The following is a 17,195-nucleotide window of genomic DNA, read 5'->3' as shown; positions in this document are numbered from 1 at the left end:
ACAGCCATTTTGATGGAGCAGCTAGGACAGAAGACAGGCTGCTATGAATTAAAATGAAAAGCACAAAGAAAAAATATTAAAAGTAAACAAGACCAAAAAAAAAGGAACGGGACAACTAGGTTAATCTGTTTCTTGCAGCCATTTGCTTTTTTACTTTCAAGCATACTAGTTTAGCTACAATAAAGTTTAGAGAAGCTTTATATTTGTATCAGAAAATGACTCCCAAACACAATCCACTAACTCATAAACAAGTTTTTAAGACACATTTTATTCTTTATGTGCCAAAAAACTGATGCTTTTGAATTGTGGTGCTGGAGAAGACTCTTGAGAGTCCCTTGGACAGCAAGACCAAACCAGTCAATCCTAAAGGAAATCAACCCTGAATATTCACTGGAAGGATGCTGATGCTGAAGTTGCAATACTTTGACCACCTGATGCAAAAAGCTGCCTCAATGGAAAAGACCCTGATTCTGGGAAAGATTGAGGGCAGAAGGAGAAGGGGGCAACAGAGGATAACATAGTTGGATGGCATCATCAACAGAATGGACATGAGTTGGAGCAAACTCTGGGAGATAGTGCAGGAAAAGGTGTGCTGCGGTCCATGGGGTCGCAAAGAGTTGGACATGACTTAGCGACTAAACAACTAACAGCAACATTATTTACAAGATTGTCTATATCATTTTAGGTGATTTATACAAAATCAACATTTCTACAGATTTACTATACCATCACTAATTTTTCTTCCACGTAATTCAAAATAAATAACACCTGTAACTGGTTACAGTAGAGAAGGTGCTTTATTTTACATGTCACTGGTACACAGTACATAAAACTGCCTAAAGTTAGTCTTGGAAAACGTAACTGTCAGTTACTTATACCTTCAATGGTCAAGGACCAAGTCTCTTTTGTAACCTACTTCATTTAAGATCAGACGACTACAATACTTTTAAATACGAATAATCTCTTCATATCCAATGTTACAAGTTATTTTTATGCTACAAATGCTGCAATTTTAAAAAATATCTCCAGTTATATAGACCATATCTCTGCAACAAAACTCTGCTAGTCTGCAAGTCTTTGAAATAATGGGTCAACAGTTTAACGTTCTTACAGATGATTATATTTATGCGATTGGGTTAGAGGGAGCAGGGGCTCATACATGCAATCAGATTATTTGTTTTTTGGTTTTTTTTTAATGCGGATAAAAGTGAGTTTATAATACCCTACTTCTAGTTGAGTTGCCAAAAAGTTTACTAAACTAAAATGAAGTCAGTACAATATTTTAGAAAACATAATTCTAAGAGCGTGCTACAGAAAAATCTTTTTACTACTATGTGAACCAAAGCTGCAGAGTCCAGGAGGATTGTGGCACAAAGACTTGTACATCTGAATTGCTTATTCAGCTAGGGGGAGTAAAGAAAGTAATTTAACTCAGTGTAAATCCTCTTACGAAAGATATCTGCATGTTATAACCCACTGCAACACCAGAGGATCTTCACTTAGAAAATGTGCAAATCATAAGAAGCTAAATGCACTTCTCCTATTATTTATCTCCATCCATTCTGTTCATAAACATATAGCTCAACGATCTTTTATTATTAATGTCAAAGCCACAGAGATTTCTCTATGGCATCTTTCAGTCACCAACCATTTATCAAAGGGATAAATATGACTAGAAGTTAATGTACAATTATAAAAAAAATGTTAAGAATTTGGGCTAATTCTCAAAGTAAATCCCTTGGTATACAAAGACTGCCTTTCACTCTAGAAAAGAAGACATATTTTAGAACCACAGGTTCATATTCACCTGCTAGTCTGGAACAGAAGAGGCATTTAAGCAAAGTAAACTAAAAAACAAAATACTAAATAGTTAGAAATGTACACACTCAAATATTCTATTCTTTGCTTAAAGTCAACTTATTCCTTGTCATTAAGAGAAGTGCTTCAAGATGCGAACTGTTAATGCAGTTTGATTAACAAACTGTTAATCCTTAATGAGAATAAGGGGTAAAAGCCAGACCTTTTCCTAATAAAGCAAGTAGATTATAAAATGACTGGGCTTGAAATATATACTTACTGTAACTTTGCATTCTTACTCTTTTTATAACTAAACATACACACATATACAACAAACCCTAGCATTTAATATGTGCAAAATTGCTTACCATTTATTTTAACTTTGGTTAAGTACTTCTTTAGCCTATATCAGACATATTATGGAAGCTATACAAATGATTACAAACATAATAATGAGGTAAGTTAAAATTCTACTAGTGCAAAAAGCAAGCATATGCCAAAAGCAATGCATATGAGTTAAACAAATGCAGAATGAAGCTCTCACCAGGGCAGGTGCTGGGCTAACAAACCAGAGAAGCTCCTTGTAAACACTGTTTGTAAAGTACACATTTAGAGATCAAGGATTCATATAGCCACAAAAAAGGTATTCTAACAACACCACAGTAGTGCATTTATTTTACCTTTAGAGTTTGGAAATCTCTCAATACGTGTCTAACAGTTTGCATATTTTCTTCAAGAGAAACTTAATTAGTGAAGACACATTAATTACAAATACTGTAGTATAAAAATCCCAGTTCTTTACAAAAATTATATATTAAAATATTCTATACACTTTAAATTAGTAACTGGAACATACATACATATCAGTTCTGCACAATTAAATCCATCTTTGCTGGGAGTATTATACATGAAGTTTGAGGACATAGCTACTCAGTCAACCTCAACCGGCAAAAGGTTACATGATATAAAAAGGACAGACCTGTGCTCCTGCAGTTACTGCAGCTTAGTCTGAAATGTCTTTTCTGCAATTATTGCTCTATATATTTATTCTGGATTCGAATAGGCAGTGGAACCATGAAATTCCTAAAAGGTTTAAAACAAGTCACTTGTAGCAGACTTTCCATAATGCCTATATGTATCTTTAAGGTTGTAGTGGAACCTGAGTAAGCTGTCTAATGCTTATATTTCAATTGTAAAAAAGTTTATACAATTTCAAGGTAAAAACAATGCAAAAATAAAACATTTAGAGCATTTACAAAAATCTTACAAATGTTTAAAACACTTTCAAAACTCATGTCCTGTTAAGGTGCTTCTTTCTTTCTGTGATAAGGAGGACAAAAAACTCTGAATTTTTAATTATGAACATTTTAATTTCAGCAAAAGCAAAATTAGATCCATTAAGACAGATGTTAAAATATTTAGGGATAAACTTCACTTCTAATGAACATACTGAATTTAAGTGCTGAAAGGTACCTTAAAGGTAAACTTTTTTTTTAACTCCCTCATCTATTAATCAGGAAACTGAGGGCCAGGTAAGTGCTTTGGCCAAAAATATATTTCAATATATCAACCTGGTATGAATCGAGAAAACCCATTAATCTTTTTGTATGTTGCCATGATTCTTGGAAAATGATAAAAATTCCAAAGCAGAGTTTCTGAACTTGCTTCTTTCTTTTTTTAAATTTCTTAAGCTCTGTGCTAACTGTAGATAAAGAAATGAATCAAATGGCTCCTAAAATCAGTATTACAAATATTATCCAGTAGAAGATAGTTGCTAGAGGACCACTGCTCATATAGAATAAAGTGAGAGGGAGTACTCAAAGACTGGACCTTTTCAGTGTAGGTAACATTTACCATATAAGACAGCACAGTGTACAACAGCCAGTTACTAGAATCATCTCAATAACTCTAGGATGACTGAGTTACATGGCCTTTATAAAAGATATTGGGGTAATAAAGCCTTTAGCTTTTATCTTAATTTTACTATTTTTCTTTATAATAGAGCTATAACTATGGGGAAGAATTCATATACTGATTTTCAGAGAGGCTTTGCTTCTTTTCTATTTTTATTTGGATCTAGAATTGAGCAAATACATTTTAAGAACAACTTACAAACTCAAATTCATAACTGCTAGAAATACAGTCAGAGAATATTCTTTTAAATGACAAATCTCCAAAACCAGTTACTAATAAATAATCATCACAATAGCTTCAGTAAAAAAAAAAAAAAGAAAATCAATTTAAAGGTGCTTTTTTATTGTTACCTTGAAGCCATCGAACTTGTGTAGCTGGTCCATATCCCTTTTCATTCTTTGCTGATATCCTGAACACAATGGCAGGCCTGGATGTATAATCAATATGTGCATTTGCAAGCTGCCCAGCAGTTACTATACATGATGTCTTAAGACCACAATAAATCCTCATAAACACAAGTTGACTTGGATTATCTTGTATTTGTGCTGTGCGGATAGCCAAGTAGGCTGAATATTCCAAAATATTTCCAGAAGGTGAAGTTGGAGGTTCCCAGGAAAGATGGATGCCCTCGACATTCTTGAAGAGAGCAGAAAAACAAAAACAGATAAAGGTTCTGAAGTTTTCTTTAATAGCATTTATTATGTTATCTTTAGAACACAAGATGCTTTTCACTAAAGTAACTGTATCAGATGTTACAACTTTTGTTGCTGATTTTTAAAAATTTACCTTACCTGGATCTATAATGTTTAATTTATGCCCTTTTAAAAAATATAACTAGGCTTAAATGTCTGCCTGTACACCCAAAGAACAAGATCTTTCTTATCTGAAAGCAGACCTTTTCTTCTCTAAACAGAGGTATGACCTTAGGATAAAATATAATCCAATTAAAAGCCAGAGGGCACAGTGGTGAAAATTTGCCTGCCAATAGCAGAGACGCAAGAGACACAAGATTGATCCTTAAGCTGGGAAGATCCCCTTCCCAACTAGGAAGGGTAGGAAATGGCAACCCAATCCAGTATTCATGCCTGGGAAAGTTCATGGACAGGGGAGCCTGGCAGGCTACAGTCCATGGGGTGGCAAAGAGTCAGACATGAATGAGCGACTGAACACACACATTAAAATTCTCTAGCATAATACTTTTCGTTTCTATAACAAGAACAAAATTAATATAAGAAGCATACACAGATCTCCCTGACTTTCCAAATCTGGATGCTATAATTCTGCTTGAAATTTGTGTCCTTAAAAATATTATGCCCAGTAGTGGAATTGCTGGATCATACAGTAGTTTTATTCCTTGTTTTTTAAGAAATCTCCATTTTGTTCTCCAAGTGGCTGTATAAATTTACATTCCGACCAAGAGTGCAAGAGGGTTCCCTTTTCTGCACATCCTCTCCAGCATTTATTATTTGTAGATTTTTTGATGATGGCCATTCTGACCAGTGTGAGGTGATACATCGTTGTAGTTTTGATTTGCATTTCTCTAATAATAAGCAAATAGAAAAGGAGTACGTCAAGGCTGTATATTGTCACCCTACTTATTTAACTTCTATGCAGAGTACATCATGAGAAACGCTGGGCTAGAAGAAGCACAAGCTGGAATCAAGATTGCCAGGAGAAATATCAATAACCTCAGATATGCAGATAACACCACCCTTATGGCAGAAGGTGAAGAGGAACTAAAGAGCCTCTTGATGAAAGTGAAAGAGGAGAGTGAAAAAGTTGGCTTAAAGCTCAACATTCAGAAAACGAAGATCATGGCATCCAGTCCCATCACTTCATGGGAAATAGATGGGGAAAGTGGAAACAGTGTCAGACTTTATTTTTCGGGGCTCCAAAATCACTGCAGATGGTGACTACAGCCATGAAATTAAAAGACGCTTACTCCTTAGAAGGAAAGTTATGACCAACCTAGATAGCATATTCAAAAGCAGAGACATTACTTTGCCAACAAAGGTCCGTCTAGTCAAGGCTATGATTTTTCCAGTGGTCATGTATGGATGTGAAGAGTTGGACTGTAAAGAAAGCTGAGCACCGAATAATTGATGCTTTTGAACTGTGGTGTTGGAGAAGACTCTTTGAGAGTCCCTTGGACTGCAAGGAGATCCAGCCAGTCCATTCTGAAGGAGATCAGCCCTGGGATTTCTTTGGAAGCAATGATGCTAAAGCTGAAACTCCAGTACTTTGGCCACCTCATGCGAAGAGTTGACTCATTGGAAAAGACTCTGATGCTGGGAGGGATTGGGGACAGGAGGAGAAGGGGACGACAGAGGATGAGATGGCTGGATGGCATCACTGACTCAATGGACGTGAGTTTGAGTGAACACCGGGAGTTGGTGATGGACAGGGAGGCCTGGTGTGCTGTGATTCATGGGGTTGCAAACAGTCGGACATGACTGAGTGACTGAATTGAACTGAATAATATGCAATGTTGAGCATTTTTTAATCCCACTACTGGGCAATACCCTGAGAAAATCATAATTGAAAAAGACACATGTACCCTAATGTTCACTGGAGCACTACTGACAATAGCCAGGACATAGAAGCACCCTAGATGTTGTTCAGAATGGATAAAAGAAGTTATGGCATATATGTACAGTGGAATATTATTAAGCCATAAAAATGAATGAATTTGAGTCAGTTCTAGTAAGGTGGATAAACCTAGAGCCTGTTATACAGAGTGAAGTAAGTCAGAAACAGAAAAACAAATATCATATATTAACACATATCTAAAAGAAATCAGTCCTGAATATTCATTGGAAGGACTGATGCTGAAGCTGAAACTCCAATACTTTGGCCACCAGATGTGAAGAACTGACTCATTTGAAAAGACCCTGATGCTAGGAAAGATTGAAGGTGGGAGGAGAAGGGGACAACAGAGGATAAGATGGTTGGATGGCATCACCAACTCTATGGACATGAGTTTGAGTAGGCTCCAGGAGTTGGCGATGACAGGAAGGCCTGGTGTGCTACAATCTATGGGGTCACAAAGAGTCAGACACAACTGAGGAACTGAACTGAACTGATGGGAATCTAGAAAAATTGTATTGATGAACCTATTTGTAGGGCAGGAGGAGAGACTCAGACATCGAAAACAGACTTATGGATAGAGCAGGGGAAGGAGAGTATGGGACTAATTGAGAAAGCAGCACTGAAATATATGCATTACCATGTGTAAAACCAATAGCTAATGGGAGGTTACAGGGAAATCAGCCTGGACTCTGTGATAATCTAGAGGGGTGGGAAGTGGGGGTGGGCAGTGGAGAGAGGTTCAGGAGGGAGGGGACATGTGTATACCTATGGCTGATTCATGATGATGTATAAAAGATACCAACACAACATTGTAAAGCAATTATCCTCCAACTAAAAATAAATAAATTTTTAAAATATCACGAATGAGGATTTCTCTGGTAGTCCAGTGGCTAAGACTCTGTACTCCCAATGCAGGGGGCCCAGGTTGATCCCTGGTCAGGGAACGAGATCCTACCTGTTGCAACTAAGACTCAGTACACACAACTACTGAGCACTCTAGAGCCCACGAGCTGCAACTACTGAGCCCATGTGCCACAACTGAAGACCCTGGGCCCTAGAGCCTGTGCTCCACAAAAAGAGACGCGATCATGATGAGAAGCCTGCTCACCGTAATGGGAGAGTAGCCCCCACTCACCATAACTAGAGAAAAGCCCATGCAGCAACAAAGACCTAGCACAGCCAAAAATAAATAAATAATTTAAAAAAAGACTCAGCACAGCCAAATAAATTAAAATATTTTAAATAAATATATATCATGAGTGATTAGCAAAAAATATTTTTAAAAAATTTAATCCACCCCTTTTAGATATCTCTCATTTCATCAGACACTAAAAGGAATCTTTAAACTGATAGTTTTACTTCATGTACAACGTTTCAGTAATTTAAATCATTAAGTCTTGACCTGATGTCTCACCTTTGAAATTCTGACCGCAGAAGGAGCTCCAGGAAAACCGGGAATACAAGTTTTAAATTCACTGATTTTGCTGAAAGGGCCTATTCCACAACCATTGATGGCAGCAACCCTGAATCTGTATCCTGTGCCTGGAACAAGATCTTGTTTCTTAAGTAAACTGTAGTCAGGTACGTCTGCATTTCCTATCTAAAATGTAATATATGCAAAAGTCAAAGAAAAGATGCAATTAATTATTTTTCATTGAATAACAAAACTTTTAAAGAATGAATTAAGTTTTAGGGTTGTAGTGCACATTATTTATTTTCCTCTTTCATATATGGAATGAACCCCCTCAAAACAAAAGTAAATAAGCCCATAAATTGGTGATTCTCATCCAGAGGAAAAGTGCCTTTCCAGTTGAGAGTCACTGGTTATAAAAAGAAATATAAAGGTATTCTGCACATCAAGAATACAGAGAAAAGAGAAAAAAACTAACCACTATTAACAAAGTAACAACTATCTCCCTGTAAATTTAACTTGGAATCAAAGTCTCAGAAGATTTACTGTCAGTCTAGCCAGGAATGATACCTTTTGGACATCAGCAAGCAAGCTTGATAGAAAAGGAACAACTAGCATGCCAGCACAGAGCATTTAAAAAATTAATATTCAGCAGATACTGAATAAATATTAAATAACCAGATTGCATACTCTAGGTAGGAAGCTCATAACACCTACAACTTTCAAACAGTTTTTACAACCCTACATCACTGTGAAACAGTGCCAACGTTTCATCCCATTTTTAAGGGAGTTACTTCATTTCACAGATGAGGAAACTGAGTCTCAGTGAGGTTAAACAAGTGATTTGTCCAAGGTCACACTGTCAAGTGCTGAAACTGATAACTCAAACTCAAGTTTACTATATGTTTCCTTCTTTTGGGAAAGACAGATAGCTACCAGGCCCTTAGATACAGGTATTTCCATATATATGAAATCAAACTACAGCCAGAAATTTTGTTAGGCATAATACTAACATAATATTAATCAGGATGTCTATTTTTGCTAAGAATTGGAAGATTCAATATGTAAAAGTGGGACACCAGAAAGTAGTATTAGAGAAACTAAAATATAATGATAAATGTTATATTCTCCATTTGTAAGATCTTTGGGAGATTCAAACCTGAATATCCATTTTGTTGGCAATTCCCTCTCTGCAATTCCCATTCCAGAAAAAAATTAGTTCAGTATGCTTTGGAGCTATTATGTTTCATAATTCTTAGAAGATTAATGTCTCTATCTATATAAGGTCCTCGCTGTATTCAATAGTGTTAAGGGCTTAACATTCTTAAATTATGAAATTGGGACTAACAAAAGTTCTAAGTTAAAAAAAAGTTCCGTTCTAAACTCTCCAGGTAACAACATTAGAGATACTTCAAGAAATCTTTATCTGTACTGGCCAGACTGTATCATTTATGACTCAAAATCCAGCCCAATGAGTGTATAAGACTTTTAAAAATAACCTGCTTGTGATATATTCTATAAACAGAGCCTTAAAAAAGAATACAATAACTAATATAAACTCTTAATTATAGGTACTAAACAGATCACAATTTCACTCATTCAAATGTCCTGAATCAGGCTTACTTCTTAAAAGTTCCATGTTTGAGGCTTATAACTAACAGTGTAGAACACACATCAATAGCTACCTTTGAAATGCTTTGCTTCCCTTTTGGCAGCAAATAAAACTGGCTCACCAAAGCTGTATTATTTTTAAAAATTCCTACGTCACACCACTGTCGTTCTCCTGCTTTCACCATGGCCACCGGATTTGAAGGAGTCTCTTTCTAATTTCAGAGAAAGAAAAATTTATGAAGACTCTTACTGAACATACAAGAAATGCCAAGATTTAATAACTCCATGCAGTGATCTACAAGTACGTATATGGGTAAATGCCACAACATTAATAGCTCATAAGTAAATAAACTCTTAACAGATTAGGTCAACTGACAGTGAGACAGGGATGCCAATTCAAACACAGGGAGTGACAGGCATTCTCCAAGTCAGTAGCTCTGTGCTATCAACCTAGCTGGAGTTAGCATGCTTTCCAATCAGTGACACGTTAAAATGCCAGCTGTTTTATAGAACATTGTCATTTCAGAGACTCTCTCAGAAAATGTAATAATCCCTTTAGTGTGACATTACAACTGACTCCAAAAGGAGCGAATAAGGAAAAATTCACTGCAAGCTGGCTTATTTCTAGATTCAAAAACAACTAGCAGAAATTCAGTGATCTTTGCACTTGAAATACCTGTGATTCTCCAAACCTAAAAGGAGAAAAAATGTTCAAAACTAAAATGCAATTTGAATATAATTTAGCATACACTAAAGAGGAGCAGATTAAACAGTTTGACATTTTTATCTTGCTTTAACAAATAAACTTCCTGTACCTTAAATTACTTTTAGTGATAAGTGAATTATACTTATCCTTTTTAAGCCCATCTTCTTTATAAATGAGACACTGTTTCCAGAAGCTCAAAACAAATATGTACTTCAGTTATTTACTTCTGTCTTAAATATATAACAGCAGAGGTACATGCTTATAATTCACAGTACTTGTTATTGAGGCTATCACACATGACAAAGTGAGCTAACCAGAAGAGTCTTAAAGGTTTTTAAAAGAGAAATAGCTTTAAACTTGTTAAAACGCTCTTCAACAACTTTTATAAAACAACTGGCTCCAATTGCAACTATAGATACCATTCCAACTGATGCACTGTAAAACAGATTTAAGAGAAAAAAATCATTTTAATAATTCTTCTTTGAGAAGAGTTATTAGAACACTAGCACTTAACATTCTGGAAAGGTGAAAGCTGATGAAGGTAAAGACATGATCAAAATCCACAGAATCATGACTGAAAGAAAACTAAAACTACAGACTATTCTTGAAGGTTCTAAATGGTAAATGTTAGGTTAAATAAAAACTCTTGTTCATAGCAATAAAGTTGAAATGACTGATAATTTAAAAACATGCAAAACCACATATATGTATTATCCTCCTATTCATCCACTTGAGACAATCTTAGTATAATATTTGTGAGGCACATTCCTGGCATTTAAGTTTGGTACCAGGCAGACTAATTCTGGCCTTCCACCAAAAAATCCAATGTTAGAGATTATTAGGATATCCTACAGGTATGTCTGACTCCAGATTGCAATATTTTGTTGTTCTCCTATTAAGCAGCTAGCAATAAAACCATTCAAGTTTTATGTTCTATAACATGTCCTTTTATTCTTTAAATTGTTAAGTAATTTACATATATACATATATCTATGTATATACACACATTTCTGATTATGAAAGTTAACATTATAGAAAAAGACTGAAAACATAAAGTAAAAACTATCTTTGGCCCCACGACCTGAAGAAAATCATCTAGCACTGTAGTGTAGATTTGTGTGGACTCATCTGAGAATGTGAATGTATGTACTGTGTGTTTTTAATAAAATTGGGAATGCACTATATATATTATTTTTTTATCCAACTTTTTCCACTTAAGATTCTACTGTGAACATTTTTCTCTTTAAGCCTCCATTTTTCAATCTGTGTCAAGTAATTACTAAGAGGATATCCAAGAGCCTTTTCCTGAATTTAGGCTGAAGTTGCTCAGCATTTAAAGCGTCTTTAGCCACCTGTGCGCACGTCTCATCTCCAGGGCATATACTTACAGAAAACGGCATCGTGGCAGCGTGTGCCTCCACACGGCTTATCTTGGTTGCAGGTAGTGCACATGTTTCATCAACTAAAAATTAAACAATTCATCAGATAAGACTTAAATAAGCACTGAGCAAACAGACACAGTAAAATATAACTTATAAATATGCAAAAATTGCCAGAGGGAGAAAAAAATCACAACAATTAGAAATATGGACCCTCTAACTTGAACTAATTCACAAAGCTCATTTTTCAAGGATTTGATGACTAGCTGGAACTTCAGAGAATGTTTGTCAAACATGAAATACAATTCCTATTGCAAAATCATAAAATAAGAATTTACAAAATCAGAAATTGATCAAGCTATAAGAACTGTTACTCCATAGCAGAGAACTAATCTTTTCTAAGAAAAAAAAGTTTTGCTGAATAAACTCATGGTAGGAAAGATAAAGTCTGATTGTATTACAGTGCAGCAGAGAATATATTATATAATGATTTTAAATGAAATGCCTTTATCTTTTTATATTCAATTCAATCCAAGATGAAATGCAATTCCCATCTGAAACAAATAAGTTTGCTGAATTTCTATACAAAAATGGCTCAAAATACAGTATGTGAAACACATTTCAAACCTTCAGCTTTGGTACTGAATGTTGTTAGTGAAGTTTCATCTTTAACAACTGCCCCATTTGTACTGGATGATTCAGTTTTAATGGTCTGCTGGGTTACCATAGTTTGTGCGCTGGAAACAGTACTGGATACAGAAGTTTCAGGGATTACTGTTCTTAAGTCCAGGCAACTACTTAGAACACCTATATTTGCTGAAGTGTGAGGACCTAAAATTAAACGGAAAAGATTAACTGTTAACAAATGAATATCTGCAAATAACTGCTGTATCTTAGAGTTCTTGTCACCCAATTCTAAGCATTTTCAATTTTAAAATCATTAAACGTGAACACCACAAATATCAGCCATATGACTTAACCATCAGGCATAAAATGTCAACATTTAGAAAAATAAAATGCATCATATCCATGGATGTCTAACTTCTTAGCTCCTTCCTCCATTCTAAACCCTGAATCACTGTTCTTAAACTCTACTCAACGATAGATCAAATGGCCTTGCCTTCCATTTTAGGGAAAGAAGGCTAGTGCACTGGGACGACCCAGAGGGATGGTATGGGGAGGGAGGAGGGAGGAGGGTTCAGGATGGGGAACACATGTATACCTGTGGCGGATTCATTTTGATATTTGGCAAAACTAATACAATTATGTAAAGTTTAAAAATAAAATAAAATTTTAAAAAAAATTAAAAAAAAAAAAAAAGAAATAGAAGTCATCAGGCATGAATGCCACCCATTTTCTGCCTTCTCTTGTCCTAAACTAGAAATGTATTTATGACTGTGCCCAGCCTCTCTGTCTTCTCTTCCATTTCAGATGACTTCTCCCCTAAGGTAAGGTTAATCTATTCTCTTGTGCTCTTGGTCCCATTCCTTCCCCTATATTTTGGGATCCTCTTTTATCAATCATTCCTTTCCCTTCAGGGTTTTCAAATTCTTCTGTGGAAGTTTTGGCCCTCAGTCTATACACATTATCGTCTTCTCCAGTCACCATCTTCCCTTGCTACTTTCCTTCAGAGCAGTCTACTTTCTTGACCACCCCAATCTGATTGAGCACACCACTCTAAGGAAATGGCTCTGACAAATGTCCAGGGATACTTAGCTCTAAGGGATACTGATCAATTTTCATTTACTTGACCTCTCTGTAATATAAACAATGCTGACCACATACTTTTTTTTGAAGTTGTTTCTGTCTATGACTTGTATTCACTCATGTATGCATCATAAATGTATAGTTATAAATTGTAATACCCACTACAGAGGTAAAAAAATATGATACCATTATAAATGTATAGTTATAAATGGTAATACCCACTACAGAGGTAAAAAATATGATACCATTTTTTTTGGTTCTTTGCCTAACCTTCTTGGGAAGCCTTTTTAATCTCTTTAGCTGACTTCTCTTGTTCAAATGACTCTTTAAATGCAGGTATTTTCCAAGCCCTATCTTGTCTCCCTTTGCATATTTCCCTGGTGCTTTAGCTACCATTTACAAATCATACATCTCTCTACTATGTATGTCCTAGGTACAGTGTCAGGTCCTGAGAATCCAGCAGTGAACAAGTCAGAGAAGGTCCTTGTTCTTGTGGATATCAGATATTCTTAACTTTGAAATTAGTATTTCCAGCCAAGAACTGCCTTCTAGACTCCAGACCTAAGTATCCAACTGTCCATTAGAAATCTTTACCAACATGTTCCTCAAGTGCCTCAAAAACAGCAAGTTTAAGGTTGAGCCTATCTTATTCCCAAATCTGTTCTTGCTTCTGTATTTCTTATCCTGATGAAGAGTATCATCATCCACTGAATATCCAACCCAGAAAACTGGGAGTCATGTTCGACTTGTTTTCATTTATCATATACAACCAGTTTCCTAGTCTAATAGGTGCTACTTTCTAAAAGTCTCTGAACTAATGTATTCTCTCCTCTCCATCTCACCCACTGCTTTAGTCTCTATGCATCTCTTTCTAACAAGTCTCCCAATCATCTCCTATAATAGCTCTTCCTGATGGTGAGGCTAGAATGTCCTTTCCAAAATAAAAAACAAAAACTAATCGTGCCACTCTTTCACTTTTGAAAAATACCAGTTACTCCAACCTACGGAGGAAAAGCCCAATCTGCTCTTGTTAACCTGAGACTAGCTAGCCATTCATTTACATATTTGAATATCTACGATGTGCCAGATGCTGTCATTGTATAACCACTCATTTCCCCATTTGCCTAATATTAATTTTATCCAAACTGCCTTATAAGTAGGATTTAGAGTACATGATTTAGAGTACATTAGGATCCTAAAATCTCAAAGCTCATATTTGTTTTCAAGAATGTAAACTTCTTTACATGATGGACATAGAAAATCACTATAAAAATTTAAATTGATGTCTAGTACCAAGCTTTTATAATTCTGACCAAATGAGTCGCTTACATCAGCAAATCAACAAAACAAAGTCTCTCCTCTTCCACAAGTAATGAAATCAGAAAAACTATAGGAAACTATTTTTCTTGAATATTTTTATCTACCATGGATTCTTAAGGAAAAATGGAAATAAAAAGAATATTTGTCTTGTTATTTACTGAAGAGGGATTAGCTTTTTATTAACTGTCACAATTTTTTCAAATTAAAAATGAAGCCACATATTACTATGCCAGGGATATATCAGAATAAGATTTATAAAGTAATTTTAGATACTGAAATCAGAGGTAACATTTAATATATCACAAATGATATCAGAATATTCAAATTAAAATCTTTTAAATATAAGAGCCATCAAATTATAAGCTGTTCCATGCATTCAACAAGCTAATCAACAATTCTCATACATGAACTATCCTTCTGAGGATAATACAGTTATTTGCTAAACAAATATTTATTTATTTATTTATTTATTTATTTATTAAGTGACTACGATTTGTCAAGCATGGATCTGGGTGCTTGGGAAATATATGTGAACAAGACAGACAAAATCCTGACCCAAAATAAATAATTACAGATAGTTATAAGCACTAGGACAATAGAATAATGGAACAGTGACATTGAACACGCTGGCCAACCTCAAATGGCATACGAGAGCTTGCCTCATTTAAATTCTGTAGTTAATAACTAATCATCACTACTTAGGTAAGTTCTTGCTTGGTATCATGACATCATTTTAATTAGGGTTAATATAGTAATATATATCATCTTTTGAAACTGGATCCAAACTATGTAACATCTATTTTTTCAAAGACTCTAAAATTCTCTATCATTATTATAAAAAGCTTTAGCTTTATTTAAAATGCCATCTTTATACCTTCATTTTTCCTTAGCATATCCACCACACAACTATTATGATTAGAAGCATTAGCTGCCAAAGATGAATGCAAAGAGGCATTAGAATCAGTTGATGCTTTGATATCTGGTTTGTTTTTCACTGAAGTTCCTTTCACGGCTGTATGTTCAGATTTCACACTGTTCACTATATCACTGATCTACAAGAAAGAAAATAATTTATTGCAGTAAGTAATGTTCAATTAAATAGAAATATATGTAAAAACAAGCAAAACAATTTACAACTTAAATGCTTTTGAAAATAAATTCTCCAAAATATAAAATAGCTTAAATCATAGCCTTATATTATTCTTTAAATTTTATAATAGCTTAAGAAAACAATTTCTTTTCACTTAATATCCATTCTCAAAAGATCAGTTCTGAAGGGAAAAGGAACAGTAAATTTCCAGGGAATAAAATTTATATTTTACAAGTGGTAGCTAGTATTCAAGTAAATACGGACAAGCTAGACCAACCTAGACAGCATATTAAAAAGCAGAGACATTACTTTCCCAACAAAGGTCCCTCTAGTCAAAGCTATGTTTTTTCCAGTAGTCACGTATGGATGTGAGAGTTGGGCCATAAAGAAGGCTGAGCGCCAAAGAATTGATGCTTTTGAACTTTTGTGTTGGAGAAGACTCTTGAGAGTCCCTTAGACTGCAAGGAGATCAAACCAGTCAATCCTAAAGGAGATCAGTGCTGACTATTCATTGGAAGGACTGATGGTGAAGCTGAAACTCTAATACTTTGGCCACCTGATGCAAAGCACTGACTGCTTGGAAAAGACACTGATGCTGGGAAAGACTGAAACTAGGAGGAGAAGGGGACGACAGAGGATGAGATGATTGGATGGCATCACCAACTCGATGGACATGAGTTTGAGTAAGCTCCAGGAGTTGGTGATGGACAGGGAGGCCTGGTGTGCTACAGTCCATGGGGTCTCAAAGAGTTGGACATGACTAAGCAACTGAACTGAACTGAATAGGTGACAACACCCAAGGTACTGAGTTTAACATTCTGGTCAAATTTTCTTAACAAGATTAGACATGTATACTAAAGATTTTGTGTGTGTGCTAAGTCACTCCAGTCATTGCCAACTCTTTGCAACCCCATGGACTGTAGCCTGCCAGGCTCCCCTGTCCATGGGATTCTCCAGGCAAGAATACTGGAGTGGGTTGCCATGCCCTCCTCCAGGGGATCTTCCCCACCTGGGGATCAGTGTCTCTTATGTCTCCTGCACTGGCAAGAAGATTCTTCACAACTATAGCACCACCTGAGTGGATAAGGAAATGGCAACCCACTCCAGTGTTCTTGCCTGGAGAATCCCAGGGACAGGGGAGCCTGGTGGGCTGCCGTCTATGGGGTCACACAGAGTCGGACACGACTGAAGTGACTTAGCAGCAGCAGCAGCAGCACCACCTGGGAAGCCCTTACTAAAGATCTTTTGAATCCTAAAAGAAAAATCTGTTACATGAAACCTTCAAGCATACGAATTATTTTGTATGACTGAGTTTTCCATACAGGCATCAAGATTTAATACATACATATATCAATATTCTTCACCATTAAACATTTTAGATAGCAATCTTCCTAATCACCTGTTTATTTTCTTAAAGATACTATAATAAACACATTTAAACCTTTTGGTAATTCAAATCACCAATGTAAATATCAGTTATTATATAGCAATAACTTTAGGTCTGCTGAACCATAAAAGTGATCTGGCTTCATTCAAATACCCCAATATTTCCTGCCTCTTCTTAGTTATCTGTTTTTTGTTACTTTTCTGTCTCCATCTTTAATGTCAATTAGAACTATAGTCAATTATAATTTCTCATGGCTCAAAGGATACTTGTTCATAATATGCCCT

At 35.6% G+C, this 17,195-nt stretch overlaps 1 protein-coding gene across 3 annotated transcripts in view; it reads right to left on the bottom strand.

Moving 5' to 3' along the window:
- Positions 1-17,195, bottom strand: part of HCFC2 (host cell factor C2) — a 57,666-nt gene that overhangs the window by 11,562 nt on the left and 28,909 nt on the right. For 2 of the 3 annotated variants that reach the window (XM_061417129.1, XM_061417132.1), the window contains exons 10-15: positions 15,309-15,486; positions 12,035-12,238; positions 11,417-11,490; positions 9,397-9,534; positions 7,715-7,900; positions 4,062-4,347 (exon numbers count right to left, since the gene is read on the bottom strand). In XM_061417129.1, coding sequence (XP_061273113.1) covers positions 4,062-4,347; positions 7,715-7,900; positions 9,397-9,534; positions 11,417-11,490; positions 12,035-12,238; positions 15,309-15,486 — 1,066 coding nt within the window. Of the gene's footprint in view, positions 1-778; positions 4,348-7,714; positions 7,901-9,396; positions 9,535-11,416; positions 11,491-12,034; positions 12,239-15,308; positions 15,487-17,195 lie in introns of those variants that run through there. The other variant, XM_061417131.1, reaches the window with a different exon arrangement.

This window comes from Bos javanicus, chromosome 5 (genome assembly GCF_032452875.1).
Source record: "Bos javanicus breed banteng chromosome 5, ARS-OSU_banteng_1.0, whole genome shotgun sequence".
Classification (NCBI taxonomy): Eukaryota; Metazoa; Chordata; class Mammalia; order Artiodactyla; family Bovidae; genus Bos; species Bos javanicus.
Note: the sequence above shows the minus strand (reverse complement) of the source record. Positions and strands in the feature narration are given on the sequence as shown.